General features: G+C 42.2%; 1 protein-coding gene across 6 annotated transcripts in view; it reads left to right on the forward strand.

Annotated features, from left to right (window-relative positions):
* LOC142305341 (uncharacterized) overlaps positions 1 to 22,875 on the forward strand; it is a 122,487-nt gene that overhangs the window by 84,229 nt on the left and 15,383 nt on the right. For 4 of the 6 annotated variants that reach the window (XM_075346857.1, XM_075346860.1, XM_075346859.1 and 1 more), the window contains 5 exons: positions 220 to 291; positions 1,905 to 1,997; positions 6,058 to 6,213; positions 13,834 to 13,947; positions 19,918 to 20,031. In XM_075346857.1, the coding sequence (XP_075202972.1) occupies positions 220 to 291; positions 1,905 to 1,997; positions 6,058 to 6,213; positions 13,834 to 13,947; positions 19,918 to 20,031 (549 nt within the window). Of the gene's footprint in view, positions 1 to 219; positions 292 to 1,904; positions 1,998 to 6,057; positions 6,214 to 13,829; positions 13,948 to 15,622; positions 16,287 to 19,917; positions 20,032 to 22,875 lie in introns of those variants that run through there. The other 2 variants (XM_075346858.1, XM_075346862.1) reach the window with 2 other exon arrangements.

The following is a 22,875-nucleotide window of genomic DNA, read 5'->3' on the forward strand; positions in this document are numbered from 1 at the left end:
CACAAACTTAAAGTTACACCACTGGCTCCTTGGGCCATCATTTATTTGAATTGCCAGCAAGTAATTCTACATTTTTATGCCTTGGCATTGAAAAAAAACCTTGCCTAATATTTTTCTACAAAACAAAATGAACTCCTGTATGATTCAGAATTATATCACTACATGTTTTTGACCTGCATGTGTTTAATTTCAAATGTTTTACACTATTGTTCTTTATAGTATGTTTTCAAGTGTTTTTGCAAGAAGAAAATCTAGACCTACTCAAGCCAGACTTCAGCGACCCTTCCTCAGGTACTAATACTCATCTAATACTCACAACGCTGTGGCTCTTGGATAGTGTTTTTTTTTTTTCTATGTGTCAGTGGCTGTTTGGGTCATCAGGCTCCCGACTCTGTACTTAAGGTGTCTGTGATTGTCTTCATACATCTTATTAGTTACCTTCTTTTACATTTTCCATTGTTATTGCATTTTCTATTGAGCTTGATCTGCCTAATGTGCGTGTAAGAGCGGTGAGTGGGGGCTACTGTGTTCACCTTTGCAGGGGTCACCAGGCCGCAGCGCAGCCGGACATTAACCCCTCACGCCCCGGTCGCCGCTCCATTATAAATCAGTCCATCTTTGTCATTCACTCGCTGAGACCAATAACCAGACATAGGTGTTTCATTTTTCAACTTCCAACTTTACAGAACAGCTACAGCAGAGCAATTGTGTTCTGCTCTCGCATCCTGAGGGCACCACTTCTGACCCCAGAGAGGTTCCCTTTGGGACTTTTCTACTTCATATACTTGTCTAACTGGCCGCTCCCTGGCCCCTGTGACTCTATAGGTTTTACTAGGTCCCTCATCCCCTGCACTGTCCACGCCACCCGGGGTGAGCTCACTGACTGCTCCCACGTTGACTCCCGCCCTATCATAGGGGCACAATGACCATCTCTTACAGCGAAGGGATTCGCTTGGTAACTTCTCCAACTTCTCCAAGGGATAGCCGCCACCCCCGTCGTCCGGACTCTACCCCAGCGGGGATCACACTTGTTCCTCGGGCCTGTTGCGGGATTGATCCTGAGGATCAGCACTACTCAATCTTTCAGGGGACTATTTGTACTTGCTCCTTCTGGGGGACTCTCCTGCCCTCTTCCTCTATCCTTGCCTTTTTTATGACCTGCAGCCCTCCCTGATGTTAACCCCTTCCTAACCACGAGGTCGGGGGAGCAGTCTGTTAGTACACACTGCCACCTGGTGGCCACATCACACACAGGGGTAAATTTTATTAACACAGATACAGTTTAATGTACAGTCGGTCACTTCTGCAATGGTGGCAGAGCTGGGTACCCCCTACATGTGGCCACTGCTCAAATCATAGGGGACCAGTTCTTGGCATTTGTGGGAGTCCTGGCAGTCAGACCACTCAGTGATCAATAAGTTATCCCCTCATTTTGGCATGCAATGATCTGCAATATTGCAAATATTTTTTTAAATGCCAGACAATGTGCTCCTTCCATGAAAGATCACCTCTTTGAGAAGACTATCGCTTCATCACGACCATATTGTAAGCGCCGCCATAGTCTACACATGGTGCTGACATTATTTGGAGACTCCCCAATCAAGAAGACCACTTTTCAATGCATCTTGGGTGGTTGTCTCATTAGAGGCTTCATTAAATTTTTTGTGCGAGTGCAGTTTGGGAGAGAGACCAATGTCATGAAGATATATATAATCTCTAATGTATGTGTGTGTGTGTGTGTGTGTGTGTGTGTGTGTGTGTGTGTGTGTATATATATTATATATATGTGTGTAATGTGTATATATATGTGTGTGTGTTGTTTTGGTTTTTTTTGTTTTGGTTTTTTTGTTTTTTTTTTTTGTCATTTTGCATTATTTTATATTTTTTTTAAACTTGGTTTACAGTGTTCCCTAATGATGAAACTCAAGAACATGCAGTGATCCCTAATGAAGAAACTCAAGAAATACTCAGGCAGGACTATGGTGTACCTTCCACAGGTATTTATATTCACTTTAAGATTAAAGTCTATGCACAGCTTTTTAATATATTTTTTTTTTTTACTGTTCATATGTCTGAATGTGAAGTTATGCAACTACTACTAACAGTCTTTAGCAAATGAATAGAATTTGTTTGCTGCAGAATGTCTAAGTTCTTCTATCTAGCGGAATCCTCTGCAAAAATGTTACAAATCAATCTTTACTCCCGCTCTTGATGGTTCTTTCTACTCTCTGCTTTCCTTTTTATTGTTTAGAGATAGCAAGTCTGCAATGGATAGGGAAGAAAGTATCTAAAGTCTTATGGAGAGCAGATAAAACAGACTATAGACAAAGAAGAAAGCACGTGGAGGGGAGATAAGTATAGTGTTAGAGCTGAGCTGATACATAAAAGCAAAAGAAGACAGCAGAACCCTGGATATACACAAATCTCACATCCAACCTATATTACTGGAAGGGGCACTTCTACAAGAGGAAAATCTGAAATTAGGATAAAGTCACAAACTGCATATCAGATGGTATGAAAATGAGTTAATTGATTAATGCAGAAAGTTAGTGCAATTTTATTAACCAAAGGTAAATACTTTTTACATTAAAGGTGCTCATAGCCTTTAAAGAAAATCTGTCACTAGATTGTTGCTATGTAATCAGAGAGCAGCTGTCACGGCCGTCTCCCTGTTGTTGGAGACTAGTGACCGCTTTAGCACTGGAGCCTCTCATCTTGATCCGCCTCTCTACATTTAAATGTTGTTTTTGTTTCTCTTGGTACTGAAACAGTTAACGTCAGTTTTGCTGCTAGCAGCTTTTCCTGCAGTTCCTAGCTAAGTGTTTCAGCTGCAGCTGTTTATTAGCCACGCCCATTCAGGTTTAAATAGGTGTTTCCCAGCAATCCTTGCTGACGATGCAAACTCATTTGTTTTCTGGCCACCTTGGAGGAAGGTTCTCCTGTGGAGTTTTCCTGTTCTTCGGCTTTATTCATTTTGCTGCTTTTCCCCTCCGTTTATCTTATCTTATCTTGTGTCACTAGACCCTACAGCAGTGGGGTCTAGTGAACCTCACCTACCTTTCACTAGCCAGGATATCTGTAGGGTCTTCTCAGGGTCTCTGATTCCTGCTCGGCGACGGGTGCGGAGTCTGTATAAGCCTGGCTAGGAGAGTAGAGACAGCTGCAGGTGAGGATAGGAGGTGCCCATCTACCCCTCTCACTAGTTCTATTGCCTCCCACTGTTATTGTGTCGCCAGTATTCCCTTTCTTTGTTGTATTTTTGTTGTGTGTCAGTCTCGCCCCCGCCACGATTGTCACACCTGGTAAGCATGGCAGCAGCATGATGTAGAAGCAGTGACCCTGAATCCAGTGATGTCACTTGCAGGGCTGCTTGCTGTCATTTTGATATAATCACAGTTTTCTCTGCGGAGTATCTCTCTGAGCTCAGAGTGCTGAGCCTTTGTATAACCCCACCAACATCACTTATTGGCAGCCTTCTGTGTATACTGTATATTTATAGAAAGCTGCTAATCAGTGGTGGAGGTGTAGTTACATAGAGCAATTGACTAGGAAGAACTGTACAGGTGCGGTGACTGAGGCAAGCTGGACAGGCAGGTACGGACAGCAATGGTGGGGTTGGCAAGTGTACACAAGTATGGGGAGGCAGGTACTGGAGGTGGACACATGGTTAAATGGACAGGAGCTCAGGACCTGACAACTATCTAGGTAGCACACTGGAGACTGATTAGCTAGAGGTGTTGTGCAGGCACCTCCCCTAATGGGAGGCAGCCTTAAATACAAAGTGCCTCACAGCCATAGGCTGAGAGGCATTTCCTGTAAATGGCATCCCGGCCCTTTTAGAGGAGGCCGGTGTGCGCGCGCTGTCTTAGGTGCATTCCCGGGAACCCTGTGCTGTATGTACAGCGCCCGGGAGGGGAAGGAGGCAGCAGAGGACGTGGATGGCAGTGGGGGAGGACGCGACCCGGACGGAGCAGTGAGTAAGTCAGCGTGTCTGCAGAGATGCCGGCACTACAGCCATTCACTACTGACAAGAACCTACTATCTAGTAAACAGTTATGTAATATTGAAACAGTTCATACAAGCCAATACACAGAAATTACAAAAAAAATTGATCCAGCAAGAGAGAATAAAGAATTATGACTTCATAAAAAAAAAAAAGTCCTATAAGATCCATTACGGACAGATCAGCCCTACAATGTTAATCCATTGCACTGACGCGTTTCAGGCCGTTAGTCACTTTTTAGCGTATTCTCACTTCATGATACATTATAAGTGACTGTTTTTTACAATACTCCTAAAACTTCAGCTTTCAACTCCGTTGCCCCATCTGACACATAACAGAATATCAATAGGCCGCCCTGTCAATATGTCAAAAAGTCTTACAGAACCGCTCATCCCACTCCAAGAAATGTTTCAGGACTTTCAGCAAAGTTTGTATGTTATGTGCACATTTTTTCAAGGCATTACCTGCAGGTTTCATCCTTATACTCAGATCCACCCGTTATTATTAACCTGTTAAATCCCACTCACAAACTCTGACAGCAGGATTTAATATGCTGTGGGATGGATCGTTATGACAGCGGGGGTCTGCTGAAGACCTTTTGTGGCTGTTATAGCAGGCGCTGCTGTGAAACCTGACTGCGTCCGGGCTTCAAAGGAGACTGTGATTGCTACTGTACACAGCAATGCTGTGAGATTGCTGTACATAGCACTAGATATCAGACGATCGCAGCTTCATGATCAGTAAACATTTGTAGAGAAGGAAAAAAAGTTCCAGAATGCTAAAATTATGGGGGGGAAGGGTTGGGTCTTTGGAAAAGTACAAAAAGTGCCGTAACAAAACCTCATATCTATCCCCGGATAGTGGCTATAAAACATTCTCACCCTGCAAAAACATCAACACAAAAATGAAACTTTAACGGGTCTTGGAAAATGGCGACACAACCCCCCAATTTTTTTTTTTCTTGCAAACTACTGGGGGGGGTTTATGACTAAAATAATAATAAAAAAAAAAAATGGATATGTTGGATATCACCGTAATCGTATTGATGGGGAGAATCAATTCTGACCTCATTTTGTACCGCAATGTACTTTATAAACACAATTCCCAAAAAAAAAATGTCCCAATTGAGTTTTTTTTTTTTCACAATTTCTCCCCAATTGGATTTTTTTTCCCCATTTTCCAGCACACTATGTTGGTAAAATGAATGTTGTCATTCAGAAGTACAAATCTACCCTCCAAAAAAAAAACAAAAAAAAAACCCATATGTCTATGTGGACGACAGAAAAACAAAACAGTTATGGCTCTGGGAAGAAGGGGAGGAACAAAGAAAATCGCAAAAAATGGAAGTTGGCCCCATCGTGAAAAGGATCAAATCCCACCTCTTCATAAAAAGCTGAAAAACTAGAATAACCGTATGGCTGGGCCACACGGAGATTACTGCGATCCCCTCGCATGACACTCGGCTCTGCTGTACTGCCAGCGTGAGCAGAGTGTCATGCGAGTGTCCCTGCGACTGAGGTCCGACCGTGTGAGCGGACCTCAGCTGTGAGGGGGTGGGTCGGTGCTGCGGAGGGCAGTGGCCGACGCTATGGGGAGGGAGGGATTTATCACCCTCTCTCCTCCGTAGCCGGCTATTGCCATTCTCGCACTGCACTCGCGGTACACCGGTGTACCGCGAGTGCAATGCAATTTTTCTCTCTCCCCATACACTTGAATGGTTGCAAGAGAAACAAGGATCGCATTACATTCACAGCATGCTGCGATTTGTTTTCTTGGTCCGATTAGGGGTGAGAAAATAATCGCTCATGGGTTCTTACATACCGGCTAATATTGGTCCGAGTGGAATGCGATTTTTTTTTTTTTTTATTTTTTTTTTATTTTTTGCAGTGTTTTGTCTCCCTCTGATTCCTTCCATATAATAGGTGCAATAAATGGTACATATAGACTTTATTTGTGATGGTGAATACCGTAATTTGTATTATAGTCTATTTGTTGGGTGAAGTTTATCTGAAATTCTGGATGGACTTTTTGACCTGCACTGTCCTATTTCACAGTTTCATGTGGAACATTGTCAACTTCAGTCAGAAAATGCAGATTACAGCCTATTAGTTATTCGGAGCCACCGGACCTTGATTTGGAGAAGAAAGATAAAGAAATGAAACGAAAAGATAAAGAAATGAAACGAAAAGATAAAGAAATGAAACGAAAAGGTTTGTATTCTGTAACCTGTAAATGAAGCTGGAGACTTATCCATAAAGTGCAAATGTTGCAACGATTTCCATAAATCTTAACTTATAGATATATACATTTTTATTATAAAAGCTTATTTTCTAAACAAAAAATCAATAAGATACAGATGACGTGAAGGGTGCGTCATGTGGACATTATGAATATGATCCATTTATATGATCACATTGATCCCCACAGATCTTGTGTATATATACAGACTAAGGCCTTGTTCCACTCGTGTTTTGCATGGACGAGTACAATCTGATAAAACATCGGATTGCTCTCACTCGAATGTAAAACTATGCAGCAGTGTCTATCTGCGATTGATTTTTTTCATGCCATAATGGCATGTGGAATCAATTGCAGCATGCTGTGTTTGACAGTCTCGGCTCACACCACCCCATACAAGTCTACGGGAGCGTGTGAAACATCACACTGCACTCACATGTCATCCGACTGTAGTGCGATGTACACAGAGACAGGCCGCGGAGGAGATGGGGAGAAAGTGCTCCCACCCTTTTCTCCGCAGCTGTGATATGATTGCAAGATCGGATCACAGTCGCATGACCCTCGGCTGACGCTCACAGTACAGGATCATTAGCATATCACTTCTGATGCTCTCGCATCGGAAGATATGTACAGGTGGAACCGAGGTCTTAGGCTAGAAAGCGCCTTTCAGTCATTTGAAACCTGAAGCAGATGTATGTTCGATCTTTTGAGTGTTTTACTCTCAAAAGACTGAACATACGATTTGCGAGTTATTTTTTTTTTTACATTGAAATGCAAAAGTTAATTCTTTTAAATGATTAGTTAGTGCTTTTTCAGGTGGTATTCGGAGTGGAACCTGCCTGAAAAAGACATTGTGTGCTCATATCGTTAAAGTGAATGAAGTTTAATTAATGAACCAGACACAACTTCTGCACATGGGTGACGCTCTGTCCAAATGGAGTCACACGGTGCGAGGATGACATCACACTGCCCATACCAGCCAGTGGCTCTCCTGACCTGAGCGTGACAGCGGAATAGAAATACATAAAGCTGATATGTTTTAAGGCAGGAGAGCCAGCGGCCGATCCGGGCAGTGTGATGCAATCCTCGCGCGAGTTAGGGTACTTTCATACTTGCGTTCAGCGGAGTCCTTCACTATGGAGAATAGCGCAGTCCGTTAACGCACTGCGCTATTCTCCATAGACTTGTATGGATGACGCACTGTAACGCAAGTGTCAGCGTTGCATCCGCCGGACGACGCAGCGTCGTTATTTTGACGCTGCGTCGGGCGGAAGGAACGCAGCATGTAACGTTTTTTTGAGCGGCGGAATTCTTTGTATTTCACTGCGCATGCTCTCTCTGGCTCCCTGCACCCGTAACCAGGGTACACATCGGGTAACCAAGGAACCCTGGTTACGTGTGCCGGGAGCCCGACACTTCCCCGCTCGGCTCCGCCCCCTCCCGCACTCCGTATGTATACACACACACACACACACACACACACACACACACTCGCACACTCTCACACTCACTCACCTGTCCCCCAGCGATGCAGTCCCCGCGGCACTGACGTCCTCAGCCATGGCCCCTTTCGGCTCCACCCACTTTGCACTCCGCCCCCCGCACACATTGTCGGCGACCGAACGATCAGCTGATCACCCGGTGGCCGGCTACTGTGAGTGATCGGCTGATCACCCGGCGGCCGGCTACTGTGAGCGATCAGCTGATCGTTCACAATAGTCTGCCGACGGTAAAACTGTAAAAAAAAAAAAAAACAAAACGGATTGCGTTGTTTTGCAGCATCCGTTGCATCCGTTGTGCCACTATATGCAACACATCCGTTGCATCTGTCACACAACGCAATGCAACGGATACCGTTCAACGCAAGTGTGAAAGTAGTCTCATCCGGCCATGTGACTCCAGCCTTAGTCATACATTTCAGAAAGCCTGTGTTTTGTGGGATATAATATATGTAAAAAGCTACCGATGTGATACTTTTTACATAGCTAATGGCAGAAATTCCAATTTATGTCTAATACAGGGATGACTAATATCATAGGCTTAAAGAGGTTGACCACTACTTTAACATTGAAGGCCTATCCTTAGGATAGGTTATCAATGTCTGAACGGTCGACATCTCGCACCCCTACCAATTAGCTACTCTCACTGCCGGTGGTGGCAGCCAGAAATGCTTAGTTCCGGCGATGCCCCGTCTTCTGATAGCGGCTATGACACATACTTAGCCTATTGATTTGAATGGAAGGCGGATGTGGAGTACCCGACTGTGGCCGCGATCAGTTGACTGAGCAGCTCTGTAACTGAGCATTGCTGTCGGCGTGGATTTCGGCTGATCGGCTGGGATTACCGGGTGTCAGAATCTGGCAAATTAGAAATTGATGACCTATCCTACAGATAGCCCATCATTGTAAAAGTAGCTCCCACCCTCTTTAAGTTCCCTAAAGACAAGATGGTAGGCACACTGATAGATGTTAGATACATGAAGTCCAACAATGTTTTAAAGACACACAACAGCTATCCCACAATTGGGACGTTGTATAGTGTGCCAGAGCTACTCACATCTAGAATCAAAAACAGGAGAAAAACGAGTAGAATTGCTTCAACAAAATATGTATTTTATTTTTGTTTTTATCTTGATTGATATTATATCAAAAACAGGTAAGAAAAATACATATATAAGTATGTTATAAAGTCAAAGGTAAAGAAATGAGGCCAAGAGGAGGGGTGTTAAAAGAGCACAGACATAACCAGCAAGATTCCTAAAAGAGTATTTGTCCAAAAAACACGTGAATGTCACATAAGAATTGATCAGCAAGAATAAACAAATGCTGACTGCACCATTCCTGCGTGCTATTTACACAGGTACCATATTTATATATCATGAAAATGATGCAACAAAGTCTCATGAGAGAGAAAGATCATACAATAGTGCACAAGTCAAGGCACAGACATAAACAACACCATATACAAATAATGCTTATAAATAGCTCAACACAGATGTATAAAGAGATTGCGGGGTGTCGAAAGAGTCTGTATTGACCAGTTATTGTCAACTACCATATTTGTCACAAATAACATGTGGCGCCTATATGTACACCTATCTCATGAGGTATATAACACATATGTGCGTGTAATAGCTGTGAATAGGGTCCTGCACATACAAGGTCCCTTATTGCCAACCACCTATCAGTACCCAAAATCAAAGTTATACAAGGTTTTAAGGCAACTGGAACACAAGAGTAGCAGTAATCCCATATATATCACAAATTGCAATCTACATATATAAGCAAATCACATAGAACATATAACGCAAATATGTGCACCTAGCTCATAAGGCATGTGATATATATGTATATATAGTGGTTGTAGGTAGGGTCCTGCCCATACAAAGTCCCTCAATGCCAAGCATCTATCAATAATCTAGGTCAAGATAATTCAAAGTTAACAAGATGTTAAGGCAGAGGGAACACAAGGATGGCAGGAGCCTCATACATACCACCACGTGCAGACCGCGTGTATAATAAAAGGTCAGGCAGGTTTGTCAGGTGAGGAAGGGTTAAATCCCCTGAGTAACTCCGACGTACGTTTCACAAATAGCTTGTGCGCTGTTGCTTCATCAGGGAGTAAGTGGTTATAATAGACGGCTAGTTTAAGTAGCCGCTAGTCCCCTGGACGCAGCTGCATCCTGTCAGAGAATATTACCGGCGCGTGCGCGCATGGCGCCCCCGAGATCCGGCAACCACCACACGCCGTCATGACCACCGCGCATGCGCGGGAGCAGGGACGCGTCTCCATAGCTCCCGCGCATGCGCCGCAAGTCACCCAGAGACAGCCGGGAGGAAGGCGGACCCGCGGCAACAGCACGCGCACATCCATGACAGGTAAGAAGGTTGGGAACAACATATACGCAGGCACAGACATTATATCTTATACAATCGCATAAATGGAGGTACAATCTAGAATCACTTTATGCCAAAGTTTATCAGCATGGGTACAAATAAATGTGTATTAAACACGCCATATATGCAGTCCAGTGTCTGTGTCCACTTAAATAGGAAGAAAAAATCAACAATTAAATCAAATTTATAGATGGCAGCAGCCGTCATATAGATCTAGATCTAGGTTTCGATCTAAATCAGGGTCGCGATCACGCTCTGCGTCCCTTCTATCTGGTCTCTCTTCTGACGAAATAACTACTCCTGGTAGCACGGATGGGACCAATTTGGGATTAAACCCCACAAAGACTGTAACTGATCTTGCCTCTTTGAAAACTATCCCACGCCATTTCAAAGCCTACCATGGATGTGATCCAAAATCTCTACTAATACGTGGGATTGAGGTTGTCCCTGGTGGCATTAGGGGTGGCAATATTAAGAAAAGGTTAGCCCAACGTGAGACGCGATGGATGGTGACATTGGGTACAATCACCCCGTCGGGTCTCAATGAGGCTTTAAGCTTTGCTCCTTTTCTATGACATCACCCCACTATGTGGTTTCTCTCCCCCTTATTGTGATTAAGGGATATGGATGAGTGTTTTTAATTATGTGTTTCTTTTCTTCTTATATACTTATTGTGTTCCTTTTTCCCTTTTATATGTCCCCTGGGAATAACAGCTTTGATCCTGATGTATATCGACTAATCCAGTCAGAATGTGACATATGAGAAATGAAGATTTTTTTCTTCCTATTTAAGTGGACACAGACACTGGACTGCATATATGGCGTGTTTAATACACATTTATTTGTACCCATGCTGATAAACTTTGGCATAAAGTGATTCTAGATTGTACCTCCATTTATGCGATTGTATAAGATATAATGTCTGTGCCTGCGTATATGTTGTTCCCAACCTTCTTACCTGTCATGGATGTGCGCGTGCTGTTGCCGCGGGTCCGCCTTCCTCCCGGCTGTCTCTGGGTGACTTGCGGAGCATGCGCGGGAGCTATGGAGACGCGTCCCTGCTCCTGCGCATGCGCGGTGGTCATGACGGCGTGTGGTGGTTGCCGGATCTCGGGGGCGCCATGCGCGCACGCGCCGGTAATATTCTCTGACAGGATGCAGCTGCGTCCAGGGGACTAGCGGCTACTTAAACTAGCCGTCTATTATAACCACTTACTCCCTGATGAAGCAACAGCGCACAAGCTATTTGTGAAACGTACGTCGGAGTTACTCAGGGGATTTAACCCTTCCTCACCTGACAAACCTGCCTGACCTTTTATTATACACGCGGTCTGCACGTGGTGGTATGTATGAGGCTCCTGCCATCCTTGTGTTCCCTCTGCCTTAACATCTTGTTAACTTTGAATTATCTTGACCTAGATTATTGATAGATGCTTGGCATTGAGGGACTTTGTATGGGCAGGACCCTACCTACAACCACTATATATACATATATATCACATGCCTTATGAGCTAGGTGCACATATTTGCGTTATATGTTCTATGTGATTTGCTTATATATGTAGATTGCAATTTGTGATATATATGGGATTACTGCTACTCTTCTGTTCCCGTTGCCTTAAAACCTTGTATAACTTTGATTTTGGGTACTGATAGGTGGTTGGCAATAAGGGACCTTGTATGTGCAGGACCCTATTCACAGCTATTACACGCACATATGTGTTATATACCTCATAAGATAGGTGTACATATAGGCGCCACATGTTATTTGTGACAAATATGGTAGTTGACAATAACTGGTCAATACAGACTCTTTCGACACCCCGCAATCTCTTTATACATCTGTGTTGAGCTATTTATAAGCATTATTTGTATATGGTGTTGTTTATGTCTGTGCCTTGACTTGTGCACTATTGTATGATCTTTCTCTCTCATGAGACTTTGTTGCATCATTTTCATGATATATAAATATGGTACCTGTGTAAATAGCACGCAGGAATGGTGCAGTCAGCATTTGTTTATTCTTGCTGATCAATTCTTATGTGACATTCACGTGTTTTTTGGACAAATACTCTTTTAGGAATCTTGCTGGTTATGTCTGTGCTCTTTTAACACCCCTCCTCTTGGCCTCATTTCTTTACCTTTGACTTTATAACATACTTATATATGTATTTTTCTTACCTGTTTTTGATATATCAATCAAGATAAAAATAAAATACATATTTTTTTGAAGCAATTCTACTCGTTTTTCTCCTGTTTTTGACACTGATAGATGTGTAGGTAAGACTCTGTTCACATGGCTGTGTTTTTATCTCCATTTTTATGATCTGAAATGATGGGTTTTTGTTTCCTAAAAAGACGTTTTCTGTTTACTCTCCGATATTGGATGGTACAGAAAAACGCAACCTGCACAACTTTTTTGTCCAAAAATTGTATTTATAAGAATCTACTGGAAACTGATCATAATGAGGGTTAATCCATTAAGTCATTCTTTTAACGGATCTGGGTTTATTTAGTATTTTACTTCTCAAAACCAAAGAGGTGGTCAGAGCCATCTATAGGAAAAATGGATCCTTTCTAAATTAGTTATCATCATGGAAAATTTAAAGTGGATTTGGGGGGAAATCAAACCAGGGAAGAAAAGACTTAGGGCAGTGAAGAGCACATTATAAGAAAGTGAGCTCTACAGATGAATCGTAAAGGAGTGAAGTGCTACTACTAAGCTCGTGGTTATTGTAATATTACATAGGGAGATGTATAGCTGCAATGCCCCGAGACAATTTGAATATTTCCCAGAGGGGCATTGCAGCTATAAGTCCCCTTACCTGGCAGCCAGACTGGCTTGCAAAGTCTCCTTAAGGAGAATAGTGTTCCCCCGTGGAATTTTAGGGGCATTGCAGCTATAAGTCCCCTTACCTGGCAGCCAGACTGGCTTGCAAAGTCTCCTTAAGGAGAATAGTGTTCCCCCGTGGTCCCCACATAGCTTTCTCATGAGCCAGATCAGACACCCCCATACTTTGCACTGACGAGGGGCAAGCACCCCGAAACACCGTGTCTGCAAATTGGGATTCTGATCTGGCTTATATATCCTGAGTCATATTGCAAAGGATTGTCAAAAATCCACTTGTGACTTTTAGGATCGCTACTTCCAATAGGTGGCGCTGTGCTAGAGTTTGTCTCCTTTACTGGAGAGACAATTTGAATATTTCCCAGAGGGGCATTGCAGCTATAAGTCCCCTTACCTGGCAGCCAGACTGGCTTGCAAAGTCTCCTTAAGGAGAATAGTGTTCCCCCGTGGAATTTTAGGGGCATTGCAGCTATAAGTCCCCTTACCTGGCAGCCAGACTGGCTTGCAAAGTCTCCTTAAGGAGAATAGTGTTCCCCCGTGGTCCCCACATAGCTTTCTCATGAGCCAGATCAGACACCCCCATACTTTGCACTGACGAGGGGCAAGCACCCCGAAACACCGTGTCTGCAAATTGGGATTCTGATCTGGCTTATATATCCTGAGTCATATTGCAAAGGATTGTCAAAAATCCACTTGTGACTTTTAGGATCGCTACTTCCAATAGGTGGCGCTGTGCTAGAGTTTGTCTCCTTTACTGGAGAGACAATTTGAATAGGGAGATGTATCAGGATTCAGTGGCTGGTATGTGCAAATATTGAAATATTTTATTTTTTTTCCAAATCTTAAAGTTCCAGAAACATCAAAAAGGTACAAACCTAGAAGAGGGAAAAACCTGCAAACCAACATCTCTTGCTTTACAAAGAACAGAATTCATCTAAAGAACAAGGTTGAAGCATTACGAGGTTCGTGCCTAGTTTCTAACTCCAGAATAAATGTAAATTTAGAGAATATTTAATCATTGTTATATGCCACTTTTGGGTTAGAGTCCTCCCGTTATTAGGGGGACTGTATCATCAGAAAATAAACTATTGTTAAATTAGGTTGTTGTGTTAAATGTATTTTTTTTGGGGGGGGGGACATTTTGGCAATTTTTTTAACAATAAGGTCCATATTAAAAATAAGAAAATTGGTAATCTTGAAATTTTCACATTGGACCATGGAAATTTTTAGGTTTTCAGGAAGTTCTTGTCCTTTTCAGGAAGAATTTTCAGCTGGATCCTTATCATAGTTTCATCATTTTTCAAGGTTTTTAAGGTTGAAGGTAGACTTTACCCCCTTCATGAGATTTGACGTACTTATACATCATGGTTAGATGGTGTTCCAGTCATGACATATAGGTACGTCATGGTGATCATGCGGGTACAATCAGCAATCACCACCAGGAGCTCCGCATTAGGCTGCTTTCACACATCCGGCTTGAGCTCTGCGGCTCAATCCGGCTTTGCAAGCTATGCAACGGATGCAGTGAACACACCGCATCCTTTGCATAAGTTTTTCCTTTGCGGCCAGTCCGGTTTTTGCCACGTGCGGCATGCTACTGAGCATGCGCAGTGGCAAAAACCGCATGCGGCGGCCGGATGCGGTTTTTGCCGCATCGCGCCGCATCCGGCCGCCATAGGCATGCATTGAAAAATGCGCCGCATCGGCCGAATGCGGCGCGATGCGGGGTTTTTTTCCGCACGAAAAAACGTGCCAGGCAACGTTACATACGGCCGCCGCATCGGCTAAATCTGCCGCATGCGGCAAAAACCAGACGGAACGCAAGGCCATGCGGCACTAATTAAAGTCTATGCAGGAAAATCGCAACCGGCAGCAAAAAAAAAACGGTTGCGATTTTCCTGCAAAGTGCCGGATTGTACCGCATTGCAGAAACCGGAGGTGTGAAAGCAGCCTTAGTGATAGCTGAGCTCTGGCTGTCAGAGATAGGTGCGGTTTCCGCACAGTTCCCGACTGTTTAACCCCCTAAATACTGCGATTAATAGCAATTGCAGCATTTAAGAGGTAAGGAGACAGAATGTGCTCCCTCTTCCCTTTGATCGGCAACTCTGCAGTTTAATCACGGGCTGTCTATAATTGCCATGGCATACCGAGGTCATATTAATAAATAAACCAGGTCTGCCAGCTATGGATGCCTGTTAGACCATGCCAGGAGCATGGTCTAAAAGGCTTTCTGTTAGTGTCAGTGTCACACTGATGGGTTAAAAGAAAAAAAAAATGTTGGTACCATGTTAGCCAGTTAAAAAATCTTTCTCACTCAACACTCATAGGTGTAATGTATTGCAATGCTTCTGCATTTTATTGCATTACACCAGTGATAAGAGTAATAAAAGTTAAATTCCCAAATAGAGACTAAGTAAAAAAGTGAAAAATAAGTTGAAAAATTTTAAGAAATATCTTTCAAAAATTACAAAATAAAGAGCAAAACAAATCTAAAATATTATACCAATAAATACATATATTTATGGAGCACTACCCGATCTATAAAACTGTCCTACTATTTAACCTCTTCTGAGAATAAAATAAAAAAGTTAAGTAAAAAAAATGGTGAAAAAACAACTTTTTTTTTTTATATCACAGGAAAAAAAGTGGAATAGAATGCGATCAAAAAGTTGGTTCTTTCGCTGAAAATGTCATCTTGTCCAGTAAAAAAACAAGCAAGCCACCATTCATCTTCATCAGCAGAAAAATAAAAAAGCTTTAACTTCCAGTATATTGCAATTTATAAGCCATTTTTTTTCTATAGAATTGTTTTTTAATGTAAAAAAACAGAAAAATATAAATTATATAAATGTGGTATTGACGTAATCATACTGACCTGAAGAATAATATCTTATCGTATCTTAACAACCAAAAATCAATTTCTGAATTGCTGTTTCATTTTCATTCTGACTCCCAAAAAAGCAGAATAGAAAGCGATCAAAACACCTTATGTGGCCCAAAAATGGTAACAATAAAAATGTCAACTCATCCCACAAAAAACAAGCGCTAACATGACTGTTGTCAAAACCATAGAAAAATTATAGCTCTCAAAATATGGCGACGCAAAAAATGTTGGGGGGGTAATAAAAGCGTTTTTTATTGTGTGATAATAGCCAAACATGAAACGATATATAAATCTGGTATCACTGAAGTTGCACTGACCCGAAGAATAAAGCCACACAGTGAATGGCGTAAAAAATAAAAGCAATTCATGACCTGCTGTTCATTTGTTCATTCTTCTTCCCAAAGATTGCAGTAAGGCCCAGCTCACATTTATCCTGCGCTCTACACTAAATGCTTACATTGGGGTTTCCATGTAAAATCTCTGAAATATGTGATTCAGACAGAAACCCAAATGGAAGATTCATTATAATGAGGGAGTAATTTTGGATTCTCTGGCCTATAATCTTTTTAACTGTGCATAAAAGTGCACAGTTTTGTGCACATCTGAAAGACAGACACCGCTGAACAGAGTCCAGAGAAACTGTGCTACCTCATTTTAGTGAATGGATCCCTGGGGGGGGGGGTTCATCTGAATCACGTCATTCGGAGAATTAGATGGAAACTCCAATGCCAATGATCAGCGTAGTGCGCAGGATAAATGTGATTTTGCAAATTCCCCACTTAGGACCGTCACCTGTCAATAGAAATATTTAGGGTTTTCATATTACTGGTAACACAAAAGCTCTGGAAAGTGCTAAGATTCCTCACCCCAAAAAGAAACCCAGCAAAATCTGCGCTCCTAAATCCAAATGCCCTGTGTGTGCCTAATTTACATTTAGCGCCCATGTTTGGCATTACTGTAGTGAGGAGCACCTGCTTAATATACGGGGTGTATTTGAGCTTGGCACTACAATGTACTGGGCACTACAATGTACTGGGCACTACAATGTACTGGGCACTACAATGGCAGATTTGCAATTTGCACTCAACATCCATTGCGGCTTGTTTCTGGAAAACACCCAAGAATCAAAATCATTATTACACCAGTTGATAATTTACCAGAGGGCTGTAATTTCCAAAATGGGGTCACTTGAGGGGGGAGTCTGCTCTTTTGGCACTTAGGGGCTCTGCAAATGGAGACTACAAACTGTTTTAGGAAAATCTGTGGTCGAAGAGTCAAATAGCACTCATTACCTTGTAAACCTTGCCGTGTCACTAAGCAGTACTGTACAGCCACATGTGGGGTATTGTCATGCTGTGACAAATTTTGGTACCATTTTTAAGCATTTTCTCATGTGAAAATGTAAAATTTGAGGCTAAAATAAAATTTTGTGGTAAAAATGTAATTATTTTTTCTTCACTGCCCAATGATATAAAATTCTATGACACCCCTGTGGGGTATATATGGTCACTGCACCCCCAGATTAATTCATGGAGGGGTGTAGTTTGCCAATTGGGGTCACTTATAGGGGGGGGGTTTGCTTTTTTGGCACCTCAAGGGCTCTGCAAATTTGACATGGCGCACCCCAAGCCATTCCAGCTAAATCTGCACTATGGCGCTCCTTCCCTTCCTTGGTCTGCACTGTGCCTTGGAAGTAGTTGTTGACCATTTTCTCCTGTTACACTTGTGAAAATGAAGAATTTGGGGCAAAAGTAAATTTTTTGTGGGAAAAACATGATTTCTTATTTTTACATCTCAATATCCTAAAACATTTTGCAGCACCTAAGGGTTCAAGGTGCTCAAAACACTTTAAAGATAAATTCCTTGAGGAGTCTACTTTCCAAATTGATGTCATTTGTGTGGGAGCTCCACTGTTTAGGCACATTGGGGGCTCTGCAAACACGACGTGGCATTAGCTATCTATTTCAGCCAATTTTGCTTTCCAAAAGTCAAATGGCGCTCCATCCCTTCTGAGCCCTGCCGTGCACCCAAACAGTAGTTTTCCACCACAGATGGGGTATTGGCATACTTGGGAGAAAATGGACCATACACATTTCTTGTTACCCTTGTGAAAATGCTAAATTTTGGCCGAAAGTATTTTATTTATTTATTTATTTATTTTTTGTGGAAAAAAGTAAAATTTAAATTTTTCTCCTTCCATATTAATTTAATTCCAGTGGAGCACTTAGTTAGGCTATGTGCACTGTGACATTTTGTTTTTTTAAAGCTTTTTTTCCTTCTTATAATCAATAAAAGCAAGGAAAAAGCATCCCAGCAAAATCTGAGAATCCTGACTTGCTGTGCTTACAGATTTTGTTGTTGAAAAAAGAAGCGGCGTGTCAATTGTTTCTGCTTTTTGTTTTCTGCGTTTCTATAATACACTGCAATGCTTTATCACTACAGTGGATTATACTGCAGCGCTTTGCCTCACAGACCATGCATACAGCATGGTGTGTGAGGCTCTCCGTAGCTCAGTAACTCGGGGTCATCATGGTGACGTCCCAGGCTTACCATGGCAGCGATCGAGTCCTTGTGATTGTATTATAGGGACCCGATCGCCAGGGAGAGGTAAATGATTCCTCTCCCTGTCTCCTGAATGCTGCGATCGCACTGTCCAGCTGATGATTATCAGTATTCCCTTTGTGCTTAAATAATCCCATCTTTCCTGGCTTGTGCTGGTGATATTATTCAATTCATTCAAGCTCTGGATGCAAGCAGGAGGCTTGTACTCATCTGTATTATTGTTGCTGAAACTTTGCTGAACTTCTATAAGTAGTTCATGCATCCCCCCCCCTCCGTGTGTCCTCTTTGTGTCTTCTCTAGTGTTTTTAGTGCGATTGATGAAGAGCTCATCCCATCCGTTTCCTATTTAGAGTCCAGCACTGGGAAAACCTAGGATCAGGTATCAGGTTCCGCACCTATGCGCCGAGCCAATCTAGAAAAAAAATTATATATGTGTTTATATATGTGTATAACCATTTGATTCACGTCATTTCCTACTACAAAAATAAAACCAAAATTGATTTTGTTTTTTAAATATAGAGGGTAGGTTTTAAAGCTTTTGTTTTGGCAGCCTTATATGTTTTGTATCAATAAAAGTATGTATGTATGTATGTATGCATGTATGTATATGTATTTATATGTATTTATATATATGTATGTATATATGTATGCATATGTATGTGTATATATATATATATATATATATATATATATATATATATATATATATATATATATATATATATATATATATATATATATGTGTGTATGTGTGTATGTGTGTGTGTGTGTGTGTGTGTGTGTATATATATATATAATATTTTGTTTTAACTAGGTTTCTAAAAAAACTTCAATCCTATTAATTAATTATATTATCATGTGCCCCTCCTGATATAACCACCTTCCTGGGCGGCTCCTGGTGCGTTTGCCCTCTTTGTATGTATTATATGTATATATCTCCTATATCTATCCCCATCCTGGGCCCTTCCTGGTATGTATGTCCCCTTACTTGTTTGTGTGTCCCTTTCCTGGTATATGTGTCCTCCTCCTGTGCCCCACCTAGTATATATGTCCCCATCCCAGTTTATTTGCCTCCTTCCTGGTATATATGTTCCATCTTCGGCCCCTCTTGGTAAATATATCCCTCTCCTGGGCACATCCTGACATCCTGGTTCATTTGTCCCCATCCTGGGGGCCTCCTAGTACATATATCCACCTCCTGGGCACATTCTGGTATTTACAGTGTGTCCCCATCCTAGTTCCGAACTCAGAAACCAGCAAATCCCCGCAGCGCAAAGGGTGTACGCTGGGAGGATTCATAAGTCTGCGGTCACATAAAGTGACCACAGACTTATCGTTTTCGGCCAGACAACCCCTTTAACCTATACAGTAAGCACCAAAAAGCAAATGAGACAGAAAAAGACTCCCAATTATGTAGAAAGGTGCGTGTGACTTTTTCGACCCCAGTATGGAATCATAAGTGACTATACGTTTTCTTATTGCTCAGTGACAAAACCTGTGTCTGTAAAGGTGGAGTTTCCAAAACAAGTTTTCAATGAAAAATTTCTTGTACGGTGTGGTCAAAAGAAAGGGGTCTTCAAGAAGTCACGCTGGACTGGAAGTGAGTACTTACGGTGGGCAATTAAATTCTTCATCACGAAGGCCTCATTCAGACGTCTGCTTTTCACATTTGTGATGTATAAATATAGTCTATTATCGTCTATTATGTAAATAAAGTCTATTGGGACTTTTTAAATCTCAGGGTTTTGTTTTTTTTTATTTGCAGACTGTTGTGTCTGGTAAAGAAAAATGTGAGTCTTGTCCGTTTTTGATCTAAGTCACAGATAAACTCGCCTTCTCTTATGAAAAAAAAATGGACGTCTAAATGAGGCCTAAGGATAAATGTTTTTGCTACAGATGTTCCACATGTGCATTTTTAATACAGTATAAGTAATGTAGAAGATATATTTAAAGCCACATCTAAAGACTGCAGAATTTTTCTGCATAAAAATGGTCATGTTTGGGCAGAATTCATTAAAGGGAACCTGTCAGCAGATTTGCAACTATAAGCTGCGGCCACTACCAGTGAGCTCTCAGCATTGTAGAATACTGTATATAAGAGCCCAGGCTGCTATGTATAACATCACAAACACTTTCATAATGCTCACCTAAACGGCGGTCCGGTCTGATGAGTTTCGCTGTTCTCCGGTCCGGTGCCTTCTCTCTGCGGCGATTGCCATTCTCCTTCTATACCGCCTAGCGTGGATGACACGATCTACGTCTTCCACACCAGATGGCATTGCAATCTGCTCAGCGCAGATCAAAGTATTGTAGTGCGAATGCACGGGCGATCTTTAACCTTCCCTCGCACCTGAGCATTACAGTACTTTGATCTGCCCTCAGCAGGGCAGATCAAAGTGCACCTGTGCTTAATTGCAATGCCATATGGAAGACATAGATTGCGTCATCCACGCTGGGTGGGATAGATGGGGGACGGCGATAACCGCCGAGAGGAGGCACCACAGCGGAGAGCAGAGACACCGATCGGACTGGACAATCCCTTAGGTAAGTATAATGTGTTTTTTTATGTTATACACAGCAGCCTGGGCTCTTATATACAGTATTCTAAAATGCTGTATGTGACAAGTGGAAATCTGCACAGATGATCTAAACTCATTCAGCAACTGGGGAATTAAGCCTGCAGCAAGAGAGAAGAAGTATTTAGCCGTAACGTAGGTGATGTAGCGTATGTATCCTGAGAGAAGTCACACTGCAGAAATCTGCTAGTTCAGGACAAAGACTGCCAGGAGTGGAGAACAGCTCAGGATAGTTCAAAAGCAAACTGTTGTGCAGCAGAAGGATAGAGAAGAGTGACCAGCACATAATTTACCCCTCCCCCTCACATCACTGCATAGGGTACAGTGTTCTGCTCTATGTACATCCACATTGTAAGGAGAAAGACTCTGTATAAGAGAAGATAATCTGTGAACAGACTGTCATGTATGTTATTCCGGAAGCTCTGTGTGAAGATTATTAAAACCTTCAATCTACTGGAACAGTGTTATATAGCTGTGTATTGCTGAAAACTGACTGTACATCACCTCATGTATAGAAGATGCTGGTTAAGTGTGCTCTGATATAATCCCTCAAATTTCCAAAGAACTCATGTTTACTTTGCCCAGCCTCTTTATACAGAGTGGCGGACATACAACATTGGTGGCCCGTACAAGGAAATTTTGAGAAGGAATCAGACTGTAGTTGAGCCAGAGTACAGCTATTGAGACATACAGGAGCACAGCACCTCACAGCAACATTGCAAGATCAATTGAAGGGCCAGTACCAAAACGGCACAATATAAAAATCAAGCAGCTATGGATGTGGAAACACAGATCAAGTGTCGGTTAGTTGCTTCTCCAATTAACGTACGAGAAATTGAGGGTAGTAGCAACAAGTAAAGTAGTAAAGTAGTAGTAACAAGTAAAGGTGTCAGAACAGATCTCTAGATCATGCACCCGCAGGCATCTTCTAACAGCCATTAACAAACAGATGGATGAGCTAGAAGAAAATGAAGATGAGGATGTCATAAGAACATTCCTTCAAGAATTAACGCAGTTAATCACCAGATTGAGGGCAGCGGACCAAGGGGCGATGCTACTCACAAAGAGCGGGAAAGCCCTTCTGCTGACAGAACTACAGGAGTTGAAGGAGCAATTCATTGCTTTGAGGGCAGCCATGCAGGAATCTACCGAATCTCCTGAACTAGTAGCAGATAGGTAGATCAGAAAGACAGATCTCTCAAGCATTGCAAATTACCATCAGGAAAGATTTCAAGATCCTGGGGCAGATTGGGGAGCATGAGCAAAAAAATAATCTGTTTTACACAAACTTGTTACACAAGATGGATAGAGGGTTTCAGAAAGGTTACTAACCGGACAAAATTACCGTATCGAGGGGGTGGTGAATACGTTCAGCCCAGGACTGAATCTTCCAAATATGCTAGAAATGAAAAGTCACCTGACCCTACTGCAGTTGAAAATTATTTTAAAGGGGCACTACAAAGAAGAGAGCACTTCTGATCTGTTCCACCGACTCATTAACATCTCCCGAGACAACAAAGAATCTCCTCAAAACGTCTTGTTCAGCGCAATTGAACTTTAATTACAAACTGTTATTTGCTTCTCGTGATGTAGAAGCGGAGGAGTGGTTTGATGCGGGACTAGTCCAGTTAAAGTTTCTGAGGTCTCTAGGAACAAAGTTGATCAGCAAAGAGATCAAGTTTCAGATGAAACAGTACCTAGAAGACCCTGGAATTCGGTATGAAGTCTTAATTGGAAAGATGACTGAGGCAGCTAGTATAGAGTCGGAGAGTGAAAAGAAGTTGAAATAAAAAAAGCTCTACTACCAAATTTACCAAAATGGATCAACTAAAGATGGAGACCCCTAGCTGTCGGTCAGAAGACAGTCA

This window comes from Anomaloglossus baeobatrachus, chromosome 1 (assembly GCF_048569485.1).
Source record: "Anomaloglossus baeobatrachus isolate aAnoBae1 chromosome 1, aAnoBae1.hap1, whole genome shotgun sequence".
Classification (NCBI taxonomy): domain Eukaryota; kingdom Metazoa; phylum Chordata; class Amphibia; order Anura; family Aromobatidae; genus Anomaloglossus; species Anomaloglossus baeobatrachus.